The 21,529-nt window shown below is 42.8% G+C and overlaps 1 protein-coding gene across 1 annotated transcript in view; it reads right to left on the bottom strand.

The window, feature by feature from the left end:
* Positions 1–839: 839 nt before the first annotated feature.
* LOC124721844 (heat shock 70 kDa protein 14-like) overlaps positions 840–21,529 on the bottom strand; it is a 195,796-nt gene continuing 175,106 nt past the window's right edge. Inside the window, exons 8-10 of the mRNA XM_047246975.1 lie at positions 9,261–9,452; positions 1,257–1,315; positions 840–995 (exon numbers count right to left, since the gene is read on the bottom strand). Coding sequence (XP_047102931.1) covers positions 905–995; positions 1,257–1,315; positions 9,261–9,452 — 342 coding nt within the window. The 3' untranslated portion in view covers positions 840–904. The remainder of the gene's footprint in view (positions 996–1,256; positions 1,316–9,260; positions 9,453–21,529) is intronic.

The following is a 21,529-nucleotide window of genomic DNA, read 5'->3' as shown; positions in this document are numbered from 1 at the left end:
TATATTATGATTTAAGCATTATTTGTGCAGGAAGCCTTTGAGGATAGGGTTTGTATGTTTGTGAAGAGGAATGTTGCTTGCAGTGAATGCTTCACACACATCCATGTTCAACCAACTTTTTGTTTTCCTTTGGACAAATCCCTGGTACTGCAACTTGCTGGTCCTTTCTTCTGCATTCCTGTGATACGACGACTTGTCTTGACATGCTGGTCTATTTGAAACTTTTTTTTTTTTTGTACGGAACGTTTCTCTCACAAACTTGACAATATAAAGCAATTTCGTCATATGTAAATGTTTCAGGATGGTCAGCTATCCACGAAATGACGTTTCTTTTTTCAGGCAACATGGCACACAACACGTTGTAAACACGTTCAACTGTGTGTAAATGGAAAGCTAAACTGAAACCACGGACATGCGACTGAAAGCTTGATTAGTTTAATTCAACTGTTACCGACGCGTACAGTATGACAGTGGAGGGGATTAACCTGGATTAGCCAGTGCAGGAGCATTGACTGTCTGCTGTTCCTGTTCCTCTTCTGTAATGATTTCACTATGCAGTGGCCTCTCGGTTAGTGATTGCATGCAGTTCTAGGTTGCGGTCAATCTGTAAGACATCAAAACTAGATCGAGCTAGAGACTGCCCATCTAAATTTTTAAAATATTGTAAACATAGGTGAAAATATGCATCGTCACTAGTTTTTAGTCAAAATATGCAGTAACCAGTGAGAAGGAGCCAAATATGCCAATGCATAAGCAACATCCGAATGCATATAAACCAGTCTCTAATTACTACTGTTAACAGTAAGGAGAGAAAGGGGAGAGGATGGCTGAATGCTCAATAAGTATATGAAAACATTTTATTTTAATATCACAGGCAATATCAACATATAATTTTTCAAATGAATTATTGTCCATCTGATGTCGGAGGACCTCGTCGAAAGGAAGATTTCTTCTGTGTTGCAGTATCAGTTATGCTTGCATGCAAACTTCCAATACTAAAAGGGAGAAAAGTGAATGAATATCAAAGGCAACAGAGTAGCAAAGCAAAGTTGCAACACATACCATAAAATTAAATTTTTAAACTTTGAACATCAGCAAATAATAAAAATTTAAAAAAATAAATAAAAAAGAAAAAAATGCGGGTCAGTCAACTGGTCAAATATGTGGTAGGCATACATTTATTTGCTGACTATTCATACATTAAAATAACAACAACCACCTCCCTCTTCACAATCAAAAATATGAAATTTACATACCTGTTTACATTTATTTCAGCAGTTAAACTGCTGGAAGCCGACACATCATCAAGCGTCAGCTGAAACAATTTATTGCATTTACTGTATATGACATTTAAAGCTACTGCTTGCTTTATTAAAAACACATTCTTCGACTTCAACATAATGTTTAAACAAATTGCAAAAATAACAATATATACACAAACTGAACTGAGTGACGCTGATAACTGATATAATTATTGCAAGAACACACACACACACACACACACACACACACACACACAGTGTCAGACCACTGCAGGACATGCAGGAAAAGTGTCAATAAGGTTCTGGAAGGTGCCAACAGGGATGTGGAGCCATGCCAGCTCCAGTGCTGTGGCCAGCTAGGCTAGGTTTCACGGTCGAGGATCCATGGCACAAACAGCCTGATCGAGGTTGTCTCAGAGATTCTTGATCGGGTTTAAATCTGGGGAGTTTGGTGGCCAGGAGAGCACAGTCAACTCATCCTGGCCCTCTTCGAACTACACATGTGTAAAGTGAGCTGTGCGACATGCTCCTTGTCCTGCTGGTACATGTGAACGTGCCTAGGATAAACAAATTGCAAGTAAGGGCGAACATGGTCCCCAAGAATAGATGCATACTTTCATTGCTGCACTCTCTCTTCCACAATGATAAGATCATCAAGGGAATGCCATGAAAACATTCCCCAGACCATAATGTTCCCTCCTCCCACGGACAACAGAATAAGGAGGTAAACCATTCTGGGTCCTGGTGAGCAAGAAGTTCTTCGACGCCTCTGTACGCCTTGATGTCGCTTTGAGAACTGTTGTGGCTGTGCGTGTAAAGAAAATAACTTGTTTTGTGTCAATCGTGAGCAAGGGTCACTGAAATTGGGCTGTGGCACAATGCATTAATATTGCTCAAAAGATAACAAACATTATTTATCACGCATTTCCCAAAGATGAGCAACAGTTCGACACAAACATGCAGCCAAAGTGAATGTGGTAACTGTACATGCACGTTCAATTCAATTTTGGCCTGAAGATTATGAATGAGATTCAAGAAACAAACTTCTAGGGTTACTTTCCAGAAGGAAGCTACTACCCAAAGCAATCCCCAGCACAAACTGACATGGAGAATAAACTACACAAAGCCAGGATGTAAGCAAAGAGGTAAGAAGCAAGAGCATAAATAACACTCCAATTAATTATAGCTAAAAAATTATCTTAAAATAAATTTTTAAACATAAAAAAGTGACCTAATGACAACACACCACATTACTGAAGCACACTTAAATCTAAGACGACGTGCAAAGCAGAATGAATTCGTTATTGGTGTCTTTGATTTATCGAGCTCTAAGAGTTCCAAAAGATGAATGCTCACCTCTGCAACGGGGATGTGGAATGAATGTCACAATTCAGGAGAATACTCTAAAGAGACTCCTAGACATTTGTTTCCGAGTGCAAGGTGGTGATAGAGACAGTTTGTTGCCTTTCGAAAAAGGTTTCATTACGTCAATAAGATCTCTCTTTGGACTTTTTGAAAGTCTAAAAAGTATGAAAGTCAGCTACATATTAACTTCCAGACTAAATGAAGATCGCTTGGAAAAATTTTCTCCTAGGGTATGAGGATTAGAAATATTTTGTATTTGAAGAGAGAAATGAGGTGTGTCTCCTTAAATTTCCAGGTAATGCAAGTGATACTTCCTTCTCTGGAAACACACCAATTACTGAAGAATTAAATGCAGAGTCTTTTTCAGTGTAATGTCGACACAGATTCTGTATCCCTAAGTTTTATTACAAATTAACTCTGTATAAATGTTGTCGAGGGATCACCAACGCGAGAAATCCCAGAAGCTGTGAATGCCTAAGAAAATTTATTAACATGCTAGCTGAGTATTTGGAATTGCCATGGTACGTATTTATTCCAATCTTCTATTAGTCCACCTCCTTCCCCCTGTCTCTGTCAAACCACCTCCTCCCATTCCTCTTTCTGTCCATATCCTCCTCCTCCCCCCCCCCCCCCCACCCTGTCAATATGCTGCTTCCTCCTCCGTCCATCTGCTCATTCCCTCTCCTCCTCCACCTCTCTCTGTTCATCTCATCTTATCCTTTTTCCTTTCTCTGTCCATTTCCTCGTCCCCCTCTATCTATGAGTCTCCTCCCCCCCCCCCCCCCTCTATGTTCATCACCTGCCATTTCCTTTCTGTGTCAATCTCCTCCTCTCCCCTCTTTGTCCCCTAGCTCTGTCCGTCTCCTCCTATCTGTGCCTCTCTCCTCCTCCCCCCTCAGTATCTGCCCTCCTCCTCCTTTCTCTCCCCACATTATCACAGTCATCCAAACAAGAGACTGGCAGTTCTTACCCCATCAGTATTTCTTTCCCAATTGTAACCAGTGTGTGTACCAAATCATAAATTTTTCCAGGGGTTTACGATGAGTTGTTTACAGACGGCTTTGCTCGTATATCTACATGTCAAATTTATTTCACACATATTTAACATATTTCATGCATATTTGTACATATATTTCGACTATATGTCTAGCGAATTTCAACCTGCAGTTTCATTTTCAGGCATCTTAATGTTTATATCGTATCTGCTGAGCTACATGCTGTATAGTGACATAATTTTGCAGGTACATAAAGTGGCATATGTGATACAGTCTGCAAAATGTGTTGTGAATAGAGTTAGTAGTAATGAAGTAATAAATTAAAAAATCATGCATGGTGTGGCCGTTTCTCAAGCATCTCTCTGTGTGTAATGTCATATCTCCTGTACTGTATGTCATGTAATGATACAGTCTTTTAGGTACATTCAGTGGCACATGCGATTACTGTTTCCGAAATGTGTTGCAAATTGAGTTAGCAGCAAAGAAGTAATAAATTTAACCATCATGCTTGGTGCAGTAGTTTTTCACGCATTCACTGTTTATGACCTCATACCTCCCGAACTAAATGTCGTACAGATCTCTTACGTCCATGATTTTGGTGTTCATGTTTAATTACAAAATAGATTACATGTATGTATGTATGGTCCCAAACTGGTGGTTCGAGAGGTTTGCAAGAAATAAGCTCTTGTCTAATAGAACACCTGACTCTCCATGGCAGTAATGGCAAACATATTTTCACATACTCTCGCTCATGCAGCAATCAAAACTGCAACACAAATGTTTTTCTCCGTCTTATAAAATACCTGCAAAATACGAGAGGTAACACAAACTATTGTCTTAAAAGTTCCTTCCGCCAGGACACAGTTACCTTCCAAATGATACAGATTTTTCTTTTATTAAAAAGAGACTAAAAACTAGTCATCACATCTTTTGTCTAAGAGATCAGTATGATGATGTTCTTAGCTGCAAGGAAAGTAACACTGATTACCTAACAGAAATGAACCACGAAAACTTCCATTCAACAGCAAACTTAGAAAAATGTATCACCCATAGGAAAAGAAATGTTGAAGGTGAAACAATTAACTAGCTGACAATGAGATGGATCAATACTGAGAAGGCTGAACCATTTGCTATCCAATATAAAACTACTTTCTCAGCAGAAATGCCATTTGGAAAAATTAATATCCCCACAAAAATGGAAACTGACCTTTAGAAAGTCTAGCTGATGTTCCACATGGTCTTCTTTATAGTACATGAAGACTGATCTCCATGGTGTGCGGGAGGGGGTGGGGGGGGGGGGGGGGGGGGGGGGGGGGGGAGACCGCATTTTCTACTTGTACATTAAGTACTATTTAATTACTTACATTAATACTTGTGATTTTTTCATGTAAAATGGTCCTGTTTGTGTTTATTTGTTTCATAAAATTGCCTGTATTCAAACCACACAATATTTTGTCAACACCTTTCAGTCGGCAATGTGACTCACTCCATACAAAGCAGTTTTTCTTATGGGAGACACAGCCATTGAATTTTTTTATATATTTATAAAGTGCTGAAAACGTAACCTTAACATCAGTTTATTCTAAATATGCTGAAAAATTTTAGAGCTTTTTTTAAAATAACTCAATAACTAATTGTTTGTACTGAACATTTTCATTTGATGGAGTCAGTCAGCTTGGCTTCTGAATGCCCCATACATGCATACATATATACGCACACCCACTTTTATAATTTGTATGGATGAGGTAAAACTGTGTGGTTGTGCAGCAATTCTGGATGTTCTTCCAGATGCAGTGAAATACATTGCAAGTTATACTGCATTTAAGTACCAAAACAATGATAAATTGTTAGGTATTCCAGTAGCAAGAAGTGAATTAGAAGAGTCTATTGCAGACTGGATATCAATTACATCTCACGATGATCATTACTCTCCAATACGAGCACGGAAAAACAACATGTTGCAGTTTGAAGGAGAATTTGTTGATTTTAATGGAAACAGAGTGCGCAAACAAAAAAATGTTGTAAAGTCTCTGTGCTCTATTTTGAAACAGTTTCCATACAGTTATTGCTCTTTATGTAGGAACAAGAACATTCATTTAAGGATTAGGTCTCTGAATCAATAAGCAAAATTGGAAACTATAAAGAGATATGCACAAGGAGGAAGCTGCTATGGATTTCACCTTCATCTGATAAACGGCAACAGAAATGTGGAACAGTCTACACTACCATCTGTTTCTACACCAAACAAGTGAGTTATGTTTCATCTTAATTATCATTTCCTAATGTGTAATACATCTGTCATGCCACTTTATTTAATTTGTTCAACTATGTATTGAACCAAATTGAAAGTAAAATGAATGAATAACACCCCAAAGCAAGTGTGGTGCAGTACTTCTACTGAATAATCAAACTGCTGTGCTATGCTATGCTGTGCTGCCTCACCGTGATGTCAGCGGGCTCCCGCCAATAGATCGCATTTCTGCTGGAATGTCCCACACCCCCATTCCCACCTCCAGCCTGATACCCCTTGCTTTCAGATGTTTCATGCCATACACACCAACGGTCACCTGACCAATTAATCTGGAAAGGCCATTTATCGTCACTCAATGAATGTCCAATTGTGGTATTGGCATGCAAATTCCAACCTTCACCACTGAGCTGACGGTGCCAGAACTGCTGTAGCAGTGGCTTAAGACTATGTCATACACACAGGATGCAGGCATTCAAATTTTCTCTTAGCTTCAGTGTAGGTCAGTCTGTCTAGCGTCTTGTACTCCACGATTTTCCTTTCGTTCTGGAGAATCCTGCAGTCAGGCGAGCAAGGCGAATGGTGCTCTCCACAGCTGACCCAGATGGGAGGCAGGGCACATGGAGTATTGGGAAGTGATGGGCGTCCGCAATCTCGGCATGTGACGCTAGAAGTACAGCGGGAAAACATATGGCCGAACTTCCAGCACAGGGGAGGGATATAGGGCTTTACATCACACCGGTAGACCATCACGTTGACCTTCTCGGGCAATGTATCACCCTCAAAGGCCAAGATGAAGGCACCGGTGGCAACCTGATTATCCTCCGGACTCCAGTCGACACGCCACACGAAATTTACACCTCACCGCTCTAAACTGGTGCGCAGCTCATCATCGGACTGCAAAAGAAGGTCTCTGTGAAATATGATACCCTGGACCATGTAAGTGATGGTTACAGAAATATCCCCCAGCTTGTCACAAGCAAGTAACTCCCGTGACTGGGCAGAAGATGCTGTTTTGATCAAGACTGACCCAGATCTCATTTTGGACAAGCCCTCCACCTTCCCAAACTTGTCCTCTAAATGCTCAACAAAAAACTGAGGCTTCATTGTCATGAAAGATTCCCCATCAGCTCTCGAACATCTAAGGTACTGGCGCGAATAAGATCCGCTGCCATCCTTAGCATGACGTTCTTCCCATGGTGTGGCCAGGGAGGGGAATAATTTGGGGTCATACTTCTGTGCGTTGAATTGAGCTCATGATCGCTTAGAGACTGCTGGTGTTTCACCACCAGTAAGAGATGATGGACTACGCTTCATCATGTGCCATCCGCCCTGATGCCACCCACTCTGACCAGGGGCGCTTCCCACAGGCGCAACCCAGCCGTAGCAAAGGCCGCCTGGCAGGATGGCCATTGCCGGGAGTCCCGATACCCCAGAGGATGGGCATCTACCCCTTGGCATACATAGGGAGATAATGGCGCAGGCATCAGCAGAGCAATCCCTGTGTGGTCGGGGGGCTACAACCAACAGGGTATGTGGCAGCCCCACCACAACGGACTGGCTACCGAGCTGGATATCAGGTGCAAAGAAGTCCATGGTCATCGTCGACGTAGAAATTGACACTGCATAATGCATGGTCGAAAATGAACCCAGGAAGGTGTGCTCGCCCAAGAGATAGAGAATGGGCAGGACTGCAATGCAGCAACAAGAAAGTAGGCTAAAGATCTCAATGCACGATGGACACGATCCACCTTATAAGGCACCCTTCCCCAGTTGGCTCGCTCTTCGGGAAAATCCGAAGAATGGAGATCAAACCCTACAGAGGACCATCACATAAAGGCCGAAATGTGTGAAACTCCTTTCAGTCACTTCGTACGACAGGCAGGAATACCTCGGGCCTATTCTAAACCCCGGACCCACAGAGGGATTTCACAACCTTTAACTGAGGAGGAAGCACGTACTGAATTATCTGCTCAAAAACTTGAGAAGCCCTCCCATGCTCAATATTTATTTTGCAATAATACTGACCCTCTATGAGCAGTATTGACAGTCTGTACAATATATTGAAGGAGACTAGAGAGCTTTAAACAATTCTGACACACATTCACTATATGGCAATGTATATTGTACCATGTAAGGGCAGTGATGTGCAATAAACAGCAGTTCCTACTGAGATCAAGAGAAATTCAATTCACACTGAATGAATTTCTGCAGAGAAATGAAAAAATTAGATGACAAAAGATCAGGGCGTGTGCTGGAGTATGTATATTAAAGCATCATGCAGTACTTTGTAAACAGGCACAAACTTCATTTCTCAGATGCCATATACCTCATTGTCCAAAATGGCAGAGGGAACTGAAGCCCATGTGTCATGATAGTCAGCAGAAAAGTTTATTTTACTTATAGTAGTTTTCAGAATTGGCAAATAGGATCAGGGCAGCTGTCCTGTCAGCATAAATGTTTTTCTTCCTTGCACTCCACAGACATCAGATCACATAAGTTTTCAATTAGTAATCAGTAAATAATTGTTTTATTTTTTTTTTTATTTTTTTTTTTGCAACAGTTGTTACAGTAGAGGACACACAGAAAACACAGCATGTGTACACAATAATTTACAATTTCCTTGTTTAATTTTTAATTAGTTTTTGTTGTTTATGAAGCTACAACACAGTGAATGAGCCAGTGGCCCATTGAAACATGTACTGGAAGATTTTCAGGCTAATTTCATCTATTCTGCATAATTTCTGCTTGTGTTTTGCAAGGCAAGCAACAATACATATGAGTTCCACATTTTTGCGCACCAACATGTTCACTACAAAGGCATGAATATTGCGCAATTTTATTGTGCTGTCCTTGGCCTTGCACTTTCCTGCAATATATTGGCACAATACTACTGCGCATACATATTAAGTGTGTGAGGGCCCCGTCACAAAAGGTGTTCAATAATGTTGAAATATGGTGCCTGTTGAACTTAGCAGAGTAACAAATTATTCACATATTGATTAAACCATTCTTTAAGAATGCCACTCTTTGAATTGGGACACAATCATCTTGGAATCAAGTGTCCTCCTCATAGAACTAAGGTGGTTGAAATTCATGGGTGATCTCTGCTAGTACCCACAGTTTCATATTTTAAAACAGAGGGTTTTTTCATTACTTCGATTATGATTTGTGTGTGTGTGTGTGTGTGTGTGTGTGTGTGTGTGTGTGTGTGTGTTTGACTGGAGGGGAGGGGGGGGGTGGGGGGGGTTCGGCACTGCCTATAGGTGCACTAAGGAATATTCTCATCCAAGTTACCACTTTTATAAATTAAAATTAAATTGTCTGCTAAATTTTTACAAAAAAATCTACTAAAATTATTAGACGGAATGTGTACAAACTTTTACTTACATTTCCCAAAACTACAGCTCCCTGTTCTTTGTCTGTATCCTCATCATCATCATCATCATCATCATCATCATCATCAGCTTCAAGAACCTGAACTACTATACTCTCTCCTGAGAGTGTCAATGGAAGACTCTTTGTAACCTTGACCGGAACAGGTGTCTGTGCTGGTATAACCAACACTTTATCATCGTTTGCCTGAAATGCACAGACCACATGAAACTGCCAAATGACATATTAAAGTATTCAACATTTTTAATATTTATTTCAGTAAAGAAATAAGAACCACAGCAAAGTGAATTAGTAGATAAAAATGAAACACACAAAAGAAGTTAGTAAGAAAACTGACAGAAAAATATGACAAAAGTTTAAAAAAATTTGATTTCTTGTTGGTTTTATATAGTTTTATGTTATCTCACATGAAAGTGGATGAAGGTTATGTCACAATGAATTGAACTTGAAAATAGCAATACAGGAAATGTGATCCATTCAAGGTATTCTCACACTTTTTGTTCAATTGATTTAAATATTATTATTTTGGTCTACTTAAAAATCAGTTATTAATTAGGATTCTCTCTCTCTATTACTTTTTGAAGCATTTTCTGGCAAAATTGTCTGTTCTTGTGATAGGGCATGTAACTGTTACTCCAACAACCAATAGAAGATCTCACAGCATCCTTATCACATTACACCTAATTATTCCATTTGTTTTGATTACAATCATGCTGTCTCTCCAACACAGCCACTATCACTAAATCTATTAAGCACAAATGTATTAACAAAAGGCATCATACACCTCTCTGTCATATACATGACAAGAAATTAGGACATTATCATTTTTATCCATTATTCCTTGGTCATAAACCTATATAACTGCTCATAGTTTAGAAATTTTATAGATTAATACCTGATGTTTGTACTACTGCACACTTGTCTTTATCTCAGAAAAAAGACAAAAAAAACTGATAAGACATCAGCCCTAGGTGACCACACAATGCCAACCCTTCACTGTTTCACCTACTGCCTAAAGCATCATTGAATGAAACTACTGGAAGAATATGCAAACTCAGTCAATAGTGTCAGCATTCAAAACAGGAACCAACAATTTTCCTGCAAGATGACCGGCAGCTGTTTCCAGAAAAACCAGTTTCTGTCAATGACACCCAGTCATAGAACATTAAAAAATACATCCACAACTTTCCCCCGTCTGCATGGATGCTGCATTTCATTTTAAACAATGCTATGGTGCCAACTGTACATCTCATAAGCAAGTAAATGTACTGTGATAACAGAATGCGACTCCTACCTCATTAAATATAAGACAGCATACCATCACCATTAGTTGTAGTGGATCACTGCTGCTGTCTGAGAGAAATATTGTCACATCAAAACAAAAACACGACACTTAGAACTCAAAGCATGTTTATTATCGACACCAAAGCACCCAGACCAGAACTGACCTCCTGCATAGAGACTACAGCTATTTATACAGACATTTAATACTCCAGATTATTCAAACATTACAAACATAAGATATTTCTAGAACCTCCCAGAAATGATAAACACTAAATAACAAATAACTGCTAGTGGTCGGATCTGAACTCGTGACCAACAGCACACCCGCTGACAATGCTAACCACTACACTACACCACTACACTTCACGTGCCACAGCTCGCTTCATCATTAGTTCTCGCTGGAGCAGACTACAGCACCCTAGATCTAGATCTCGTTAACGGTCGTCCGTATGGCAGTGCTGGTGGATTCTCACGTTGTGGTCACGTCATTATATCCTCTTCACTAGTACAAGCATTGAAAGTAGCCCCTCCCTTCAAAGCTCCAGGATCCTCGAGTCGGTCTTCAGTTTTCTCGAACCTCCCACCGTCAGTGTGAGTCTCTGGACTGTAACAGGGCTTCACACAGAGGACTCGTGCTTTCATCTTCGTGACAAAGGGTTACAGTCCTCAATGTCGTACGTTATTATGCGACACACAATTAAGGATACGACGAGACCCAAACTAGGACTACAGTAACATTTTCAATAGTCTCACTATCCACACAGGTATAAAACTCCGTACCGACTCCCCTCGGCTGTACTTCACCGGTCGGTGTTCGGCGTTAAGAGTGCATTCGGTATTTAATCTGGGCATACAGGGTTCATATTCGAGCCAGCTGCTTTGCTCCTTCGGTCTTTGTAATGCGTTTCATTTAGTCATCCCGAGTATCGTCCAGCCGAACCAGGAATAGGGTATCCACAGTCGTTTTGGCCTCGTAACCACAGAACAGAAAGAAAAGTGAGAAGCTTTCAGTTTCTCGCTTCGCTCAGTCGTGTGCGAATGTCACTACAGTCAGTACCGATCCCACTCTCTCTGTTCCGTGTCGACGTACATCAAGACCGTACCTGCCAACCTGTTACTAAAGTGTACTGTGAGGCCATTCGCGTGTGGAAGGCGTGCAGTATTTTCCCGGTCAGCCTCGATTTTCTAATGTTATGTCAGCACGTCCGTAACTGAGAAATACTTTGCTCCATCGAAGAAGTCCAGGGTGTCATCGACACACAGCAACGGACAGACATCTTCCTTTGTGATATTGTTCAGTACCCGAGATCTGACACAGAAATGCCATGTTCCATCTTTGCTCTTCACAAGGACCGTCGGAGAAGACCATCGAAGAGGACCGAGGACACACTAAACATTCAATGCTGTTACCTCGCAGCATCATCTCCACTTCCTCCGGGATCATCCGTCATTCTACCAGAGAAACTTTATACGAGTGCTGGCCAATTGGTGAATTATCCTTAGTGTCGATACGGTGTTTTACCATAGGCTGCTTCCCTGGCTGCTCTTCGCTCGGGATTTGAAAGCGTCCGAAAACTGATGCAGAAGGACCACAACTGACATTGTCCCTCGGTGACGTCAGGTCCCATCGGCAGTTCGATACTAGCTTCCTTCCCCGTGTCGTCTGTAGTGGTAGTAGAGCACGTTTCTTCACCGGTGTCACTAAGCTGACCCTCCTGGACTGGTTCGGCTATCTCTGAGCACGTACCTTTAGGGACGAGTTGTGGCTGCTCGTGACACTCCTCGCCCATCTAGAATGCTTATTGTCACCACCGGTCTGTAGATTTCTTTCGGGAGATGTCTTGACGTCGAGGAAGGGGTAACGACGACTTCGGTGGCGAACAAATGCCCGGAAGCAATCTTTGTTATCTGTTGTTGTTGAAATAGCTTTATCAGTGTGTAGCTCTGATCTTCCACACTGTGATGCCCGCAGCAAGTTTCCCCTGAAAATAATATTGTGACTTTGTTCTGTTTAAATGGCAAATTTTAAAGGCTGTGTTCTGTTATCGATAGTTATTCCTGCAATACGTGTTCCTGTCAGCTACACATATTTCCTTTTTGTGACTTCCACACAATTATTTTCATATCACAGAAGGCAGTATTCTTTAGCTAGCAATAAGCATTTGACATAACAGAAAAAGAAGCCCCAGAGTTCACTAGCACCTGACACAGTCGACCGTGAATGATGTCAGTGAGTTTTCCTGACATCTCGATAACTGTTGTCCGCAGACGATTTCCATCTGTGGCAGCCTTTCAGTGGTTAGCCGAGTGGCCAGTACCTCCGCACAGTGACAGGAAATGCCTATGGCGTGTTGGGGAGTGACCCATTGTGGATACAGTGATTAGCTTTGGTCCACAGATCGACTGTAATCGTTTGCAGTTGACTGGTACGAATAGCACTGTTGTGATTGCTGATGTCTTGTGGCATAATAGTCATCTAATAGTCTTCTTCCGCTGCAGTAGCGTACAAAGTATCCACGCCACCAACAGTGAAAACAAACTGTTTGTTGTCCTCCACCCTCAAATGTCTGTTCTTCTGCAGGGCATTTTACATGGTGGATTAGTTGGTTGTACCTGTGTTAGTTGGATGCTAGGTTATGACCTGACAACAGCAACATAAGTCCAAGTCCATTTTTCATGGCACATCCCACAGGTGGTGGAGATTAGTGTCAAAGAACAATACACTTCTCCTTCAACATTTTCTATTACCTCCTGATGTATGGGGTCTACATTACTGGTCACCAATTCTTGAGTGTACTTGGTCTGACAGTTCTGGCTGCCACAAAATGCTGTCTCTCTTCTCTTACAATCTGGTATATGAGAGTAGTAAGATCATGGTGGTCTTCTTTAACTTCCACGGGGACTACTTTCAGGAATCAACCCTCTTCCTTTCTATTGCTTTTCCTTGATGTGCTTGTACCACTTGATGAATTCTTCTGTTGTTGTAACATTCTGTTGATTGTCACCAAAAGTTTCTTTCAGTTCAGCCTGAAATTCATCCCTGGTATTGAGCTCATCATCTTTGTTTTATTTATTTATTTATAATGTATTTTACATGTACTACATAGGACCATATTAAGTAGCAAATCTCCATGGTCATGGAATGAAGTCAGTATATGAAATTGACTTCAGAAAAGTAATAACACAAAAAATAAAATACACACAAATCCCATGCAGATGACAAGCTGCGAATATATACTAGCATAATCAACAATATAATACAGAATTAACTTAATTGTTTTCCAGGAACTCCCTGAAAAATTGAAAAGAGCGAGCCATGAGGAAAGTCTCCAGTTTAGACTTGACAGTGCAAAGATTACTGCTACGGTTTTTTAATTCTTGTGGCAGCTTACTGAAAATGAATGCAGCAGAATACTGCATGCCTTTCTGTACAAGAGTCAAGGCGCAATACAAATGCAGATTCGATTTCTGCCTACTAGTTGCTAATTCTCGGAATACGCTCATATTGTTAACAACAAACGACACTAAAGAAAATATACACCCATTAAAAAAAGTTAAGCACATAATTGGTTCTCGCATCTCAAATTAAGATAGATATCTTATACTGTATTTTTTGATGTCACGGAGTATTATGCAAATGAAAGCTATACATTCTCTTGGAACCAATTATGAAATGAAAAAGGAACATTTGGGAAAAAAAGTTGCAATGACCTCCAACATCAAAAAACATTAAATGGTTTGTATAGCACACAGTTCAGTAATGCGTAGGTCCTCAACGAACCCTCAGGCACTCTTGAATGGGACAGGGTGCGCTCAGTACCAAATCATTGCAGACCTCTTGGGACGTTTGTCCCACTCCTCAATGGCAGCATTCCTGAGAGCTTCAGTCATTAATGGAGGATACTGACGACTAGAAATCGCTCTTTTGAGCACGCTCCATGTATGCTCTATGCAGTTATATCAGGGGAGCATGCTAACCAATCCATTCCTCAGATCTCACATCCTGTCAGATACCAACACACACTGAGAAGTCTCTGCAAAACAACTGACTATGGGTTGTAGAATGTTGTTTTCATACACTGCAGTAGTCATGTTGCCTTCAATTGGAATGAGTGGTGTGCGGTGGCCCTACACGATACCTGGCCATAATAAAATTGAGCCACCGGATTGTTGGTGACATTCCACAGTCATTTAGAGATGTCTATATTCCCCTTTTCGCCTCCATATGCAAATAGAATTGTTGTCAGGATGCAAGCCTATTTGCAATTCACCTGTTAACAGCATTTTGGTCCATTGGAGTCGTATCCAAGGTTCACGTGCTCTAGCCCCTCTTACGCAAGCACCCCTGTGATGTGGACGAAGTGCTAGAGTCTTGAGAGGTCTTCAGCTGTACGAACCCCTATCATAAAGTCTGTTGTGCACCTATTGGCCTGATAATGATATTTGTGATGTTTCTTTCTCTCATATTCTGTGTGAAGTTGATATCCCCACAGCAACATGCCGTACTTATTCTCCGAGCAAAGAGTCCTCAAAGTTGGTGGAAGAAAAGGGGTTCTAATACAAAAAAATATTATCTAAGCATTGAAAGGTCTCATCACGTGTAGTTCTGAATCAACTTGAATGCAGATTGCAGCACCAGCATTTTGTGCAGTATTGACAGTATTGGTTTTTGACAAAATGTTTAAATATTATAAACAAAATGCTATGTATTTCTACATTGAGTTAATTTGGTTGTGACAGAGGTAAGAAAGTGTTCATACGTCGTGTACTGTACAAGTTGCTCCATATTTTATGAAGTGTAATTTTTTTTGATATATTGCAATTTTCCTTCAATTTGGATATTGTTATGTGTACTTATGTGTGTATGTGTGTACGTAGTATGAAGATTGAAGAAAACTGCAACAAGATGAAGGCACTCAGAAAAGGCCTCCAGGACTGTGGCTTCCAATCGAAGCAGATGAGACCATCTCTCCCAACACTAGCACTGGTGGGGAGATAAAATGTTCCAAGATTCAAGGACCCAATTGAGCTGACGAGCCACCATCCATTCTAGTAACTTGCAGGGGACACTGGTCAGACTGCTGGGCCGGTAACTATCAAGGGATGATATATCCTTGCTAGGCTTAAGGACAGAAACCTCAATCGTCTCTCCACTGAGAGGAGAAAATGCCTCAGAGCTAAATATGATGGATCTGTAGAAAGGCCAACTTTAAGGGCAAGGACAGAATGGAAGGCTGCCACTGATAACCTTGAAGGGTGCGGTGTGTAGCCCACACCCACGATGAAGAGCCAGAAGAACACAGAGGGTACAGAGAGCATTCCCAAAACACCCGTTTGCTCAGGTTGTGTAAGTAACGGGCTTTGGCGCAAAGGTAATACGGAGGACAGGTGCCGCTTCAGATGTTGCAAGGTGCTACAACAATTGCAAACAGTGGTGGCAATAGCCATGCTCTGCCATGGAACTGGCCAATGGTGACTGGTGCCCATCAAGTGGGAACAGCAATGCCCGCAGCACAGACTTTCTCATCTGACACATCACGGACGACAACCTGACAAAGAAGGTGGAAACACGACACGGGAGGTATACAGAGGACAATGACAGAAATCTCAGCAAGGAAACCTGGTCATCAGGAGGTGGGGAGGGAATGAGAGAACCAACGGGAAATGGTCACTACACAGAGGTCATCATGTGGCGGCCAGGAACGAAGGACGAGAGGGGAAGAGAGGAAATCAGTGGCAGAGGTGCCACATGCAGCACTAAAAGAGTAGGGGAACCATCATGAAGATGACACAGGTCATGGTCTGCAAGAAACTGGTCGAGGAGGAACCCCTGACTAGATGAAGAAGCACTGCCCCACAAAGGGTGACAGGCACTAAAATCCCAAGGAGGAGGAAGGGAGGGGTGAGTTGCCGGAGAGCATTTAGGGCAGCAGATATAGGTGGCCTGGCAGGGAGCGAGATAGAGATTGCAAACTGTGATGGCAGAGTCCAAGTGGACCCAAACGGCAACCGCTTCCAATGTGGTATGAATGAGACCCGTGTACTAACAATATCCATACAAACCAACATGCAGACACCCTCAGAAGCCCTCAATGGGCCAACCTGGTTCTGACAGAAAGCACAGAACTCAGTAAGGGACAGTAAGTGAGCATTAGTAAAATGAGATTCCTCAAGAACAACACAAGCTGATGAGTGAAAGGCAATACGGGATTGCAACTCTGGGAGGTGAAGGTAGTATTCGTTACAGTTCCTCACTGAGCGGGTATCGAAATGGGAGTTGAATGGGCTGGAGCCAATCACGTCACATAAATTAGATGTCAGACTCAGGTTGTGAGCGGGGGAGATGACACCTACAGGAGACATTGTAGGAGGGGGCCTTGTCCTGGTATTTATGTTTTCTCTTCTTCTCTTTCATAGGTTGAGGAGGGCAGAGCACAGAGGGAGAGCACGATTTGAAAGATCCAGAACTGAGAAAGAGGAGGCAACCTTGGGGCACACAGACTGTATGTCCTGTAGCCGAGTTGTGGTAGCTGATGCTGATAGGAGGGGTCACGGGAGGGACACCCGTCACTCTTGGGTGCTGAAGAAGGGAGGCACTTCTATGACCGAGGAGGTGGAGTGGCACCCAGAAGGCAGAGCGTGAGAACCACAGGGGAGGGGCCAAGCAGAGGGGGCAGGACTCTGATAAGAGACACATAAGAGGGCGAAAGGATATAACAGAGGCAAAAATTGAAGACATCAACACATCGTCGATCCAGGAACTTATAGTCTTGTATCTTCCTTTCTTTCTTGTAAGCTGGGCAATCTAGTGAGCACGAAGTGTGATGGTCATGACAATTTACGGACACAGGTAGCAGAACACAGGGGCTCCCCCCCATGAAGTGGGTGGCCACAGCCACCACATAGAGGGTCTGCTGTACATTGGGAAGGCATGTGCCTGAAACCCAAGAACCAAACGCAACTCGTGGGTGGCAGGCTATACAGGCTCACGTCACACCAATCTCACATAACCTTGACCTCTTGAGAGGGTATCTCCCCAAAAAGCCAGAATAAAGGCGGCGATATTGGTGTGGGCATTTTTACGAGCTTTCTGCACATGTTAAACAAAATGAACACACCATTGTTCCAGATAAGCCTGCAGTTCCTCATCAGTTTGAAGGATGAGGCCCCTATGGAAAATGACTCCCTGGACCATATTCAGAGACTGGTGACGTGTAACAGACAGCGGGGCATTGCCAAGATGATCACAAGCAAGAATAGCTGCAGATTGGGTGGAAGAAGAACCTTTGATCGACAGGGAACCCAACTGCATTTTCCACAAAAAATAGCGGATTTGTGGGGGTGAATGTGTCCCTGTCCATCCTAGTGCAGACCCAGTAGCAGGGAAGGTGTTTCAGTCCAAGCCGGTGAGCCTGGACCTCCTCCCAGGGTGTGGCCAGGGAAGGGAAGGTGGCAGAATCATAAGAAGCAGCATTCAATGATACATTACTACTTTAAGACACGGCCATACGAGAACGGCCAGGTTTTTGGAGCTCGATATGCCTCTTGTGCAAAGTATTCACCTCGATACCACTCACTTCGATCAGGGGCTCTCCCCATGGACCCCACCCAGCCATGACAAGAAGCATCTGGTATGGTGGCCATAGCAGTGAGTTCTGATTCTCCAGAATAACAAGCAACCACTCCTAGGCACATATGAGGAGGCAACAGCTCAGGCATCAGAAGTGTGTCCTGTGTTGTCAAGGGGGTCAGTCAGATGGGTACATAACAGTCCCACCACACGCGCTGGCTAGACGTGCTGGTGATCGAAGTGGAGGGGGGCTATGGCAGGGAGGGAAGAGAGGAGGGAAGTGGGCAGAGGAATCCATGCCATAGACACTGAGGAGGGAGTTCTTCCCCAAATGGCTCACACTACAAACAGAAAATTTAGATGTAAATGGAAGGAGGATAACAGCAGTCAGCTGCAGTGGGACATTCAGTAGAATCATCTTAATGTCCCCGTGTAGCTGACAGCAGTGACCGCCCTTCCATTTACAAATAGTGTTCACAGTTGCAGTAGCTACATGGTGTGTGTTCTTTTGAAGGAACAAACACTACGCATTCACGTAAGTCTGGACGGGCAATGGATCCACTTTCTTCAGTGTGAATGCACGAAATACATCTGACCACCTGTGGGAAACTGAGTAGCGATGGGAGTATAATTGATAGGGACTGCAGATAGGTACCACTTGGCGGGAGTGTGGATTGGCCGTGAGACGTACCAAAGTAGTTCACACAGTTGCGATAATGCTTTGTCCTGGATGTCACAATGGTTATCGCACCTCCCTAGTAAGCAGGAGATCCCGGGCTCAAATACCGATCCAGTACACATTTTCGCTTGATGCCGCCGATTCCGCTTAATGTCCCCTTCCAATTACATATAGTGTTCACAGCTGTGGGATCTGTGTGGTGTCTGTTGCTTCAAAAGAACAGACACTACACATTCATATAAGAAAATTTAGAAGTGGGGTCAAACCACAAAGAGGGACCAATAACGCCAAAAAGGATGAAAGAGAAAAAGCGAGGGAAACAAAACTGCAAGGAATACAGGAAACCAGATGGATAGCCAGGTCGACGTAAATAAGATAATCGAGGAAGGGGGAGGAGGTGGCAGCGGGGAAGGAGAGAAGGCAGTGAAAGGACACGGGGGAAGGAAATGCAGCCCAGGAAGGAAGAATGGTCTGCAATAACTTGGGGCCCTGTGAGCACCATGCACGAACTCATGGAAGAATTCTGAGCCCCCTGGGGCATGTTAGTTGAAGTGTGCAGGGGCAGTGGGTTACCAAATAATGAGGCTAGGATGATTATGGGACTGGATGATGTGTTTTCAAGATGACTCATCTGCAACTATTGCTTGGTAGTCATACTGACAAAGGATTGTCCTGCATTTGCAGCAGAGTAATGGCTGCTTTCACAGGTTGCCTGGCTTCTGTCCACACTTCTGTCCACATTAAACTGACTAACCACCAACGATACTTGTATTTCAACAGCTGTTATCCCTTTCACAAGAAAAAATCCCTCGCATGCTGCGTAGCCACCCAAGAATGACATATCTGCAGTGGTGAGAACCCCCTTGCTCAACATGCTGAAGCCTTCACAACGGTTTTCACAGACACATGATACAACCCCCATCCTCAAACCTAGTCCACAAACATATTTACTGTGCCATTGCCTCACACATCCCCAATCCTACCACAATCCCTACAAGTCAGTTACAAAGCAGCACTTCCCTTGTGAACCTGCATCACCCTGGCTGGAACAATGGAACCATATCCATCGCCAGGGCTATGATTATATCTCATCCTGCTCTGAAATGAGGGACATCCTACCAGGGATCCTTCCCATCCCTCCTAAAGTGGTGTTCTGTCGCTCACCCAAACTACAGAACAGCCTAGCCCATCCCTATGCCAACCCAAACTCCCAACCCCATGACACAGGGATTATATCCCTGTGGCAGACCAAGGCCCAATCCAAGCACCCAGCACGTTCTACCCCCATCACAACCACTGCATCTGCCGCAAAACAGCATTGGCACCATTAGTCTATTTTGTGTTTGTGTGTGTGTGTGTGTGTGTGTGTGTGTGTGTGTGTGTGTGTGTGTGTGTGTGTGTGTGTGTGTGTGTGTGTTTTATACTCTAACTCTTCAATGGATAACTACAAAAGTCTGCAAGTGTTCTTTCTTTTGTCTGTGCCTGTCAACATCCCAACACTTCTGCTTTTCATCGAGTGGTCTTTAATCCTAAAGTTTAAGTTCTTTATGTGACGTAAATTTCAACAATTCCATTTCAACTAGTTTTCCACTATAATTATTAGCTTTTTACCTCCTTATATGAAATACCCTTGTTTATGACAATGTGAACTTAAGTTTTCTTCTTGAAATATAAAAATGGAGTTATCACATCAAGGAATTAGTTATATTTAAAAACAAAGATGATGTGACTTACCAAACGAAAGCGCTGGCACGTCGATAGACACACAAACAAACACAAACATGCACACAAAATTCTAGCTTTCGCAACCAGCGGTTGCTTCGTCAGGAAAGAGGGAAGGAGAGGGAAAGACGAAAGGATGTGGGTTTTAAGGGAGAGGGTAAGGAGTCATTCCAATCCCGGGAGCGGAAAGACTTACTTTAGGGGGAAAAAAGGGGTATACACTCGCGCGCGCGCACATACACACATATCCACCCGCACATACACAGTCTCACAGTTTTGTGACTGTGTATGTGCGGATGGATGTGTGTGTGTGTGTGTGTGTGCGCGCGCGCGCGCGAGTGTGTGCCTGTCCTTTTTTTCCCCCCTACGGTAAATCTTTCCGCTCCTGGGATTGGAATGACTCCTTACCCTCTCCCTTAAAACCCACATCCTTTCGTCTTTCCCTCTCCTTCCCTCTTTCCTGACGAAGCAACCGCTGGTTGCGAAAGCTAGAATTTTGTGTGCACGTTTGTGTTTGTTTGTGTGTCTATCGACGTGCCAGCGCTTTCGTTTTCTAAGTCACATCATATTTGTTTTTAAATATATTTTTCCCATGTGGAATGTTTCCCTCTATTATATTCAAGGAATTAGTTATATAGTAATATCTACATCTACATCCATACTCTGCAAGACACCTGATTGTGTGTGGCGGGGGGTACCTTGAGTACCTCTATCGGGTTCTCCCTTCCATTCCAGTCTCTTATTGTTCGTGGAAAGAAAGATTGTCAGTATGCCTCTGTGTGGGCTCTAATCTCTCTGATTTTATCCTCATGGTCTCTTTGCGAGATATACGTAGGAGGGAGCAATATACTTTTTGACTCCTTGGTGAAGGTTTGTTCTCCAAACTTCAACAAAAGCCAGAGCAAACAAACAAAGACCAACACGCATCAATTAAACAATCAGAGGAAAACGAAATCTTAAGACAGCCACCAGAACAAGCACAAATAGAACACGAAGTGACACACATGT

This window comes from Schistocerca piceifrons, chromosome X (genome assembly GCF_021461385.2).
Source record: "Schistocerca piceifrons isolate TAMUIC-IGC-003096 chromosome X, iqSchPice1.1, whole genome shotgun sequence".
Classification (NCBI taxonomy): Eukaryota; Metazoa; Arthropoda; class Insecta; order Orthoptera; family Acrididae; genus Schistocerca; species Schistocerca piceifrons.
The sequence above is the reverse complement of the archived record's forward strand: the minus strand, read 5'-3'. Positions and strand labels throughout refer to the sequence as shown.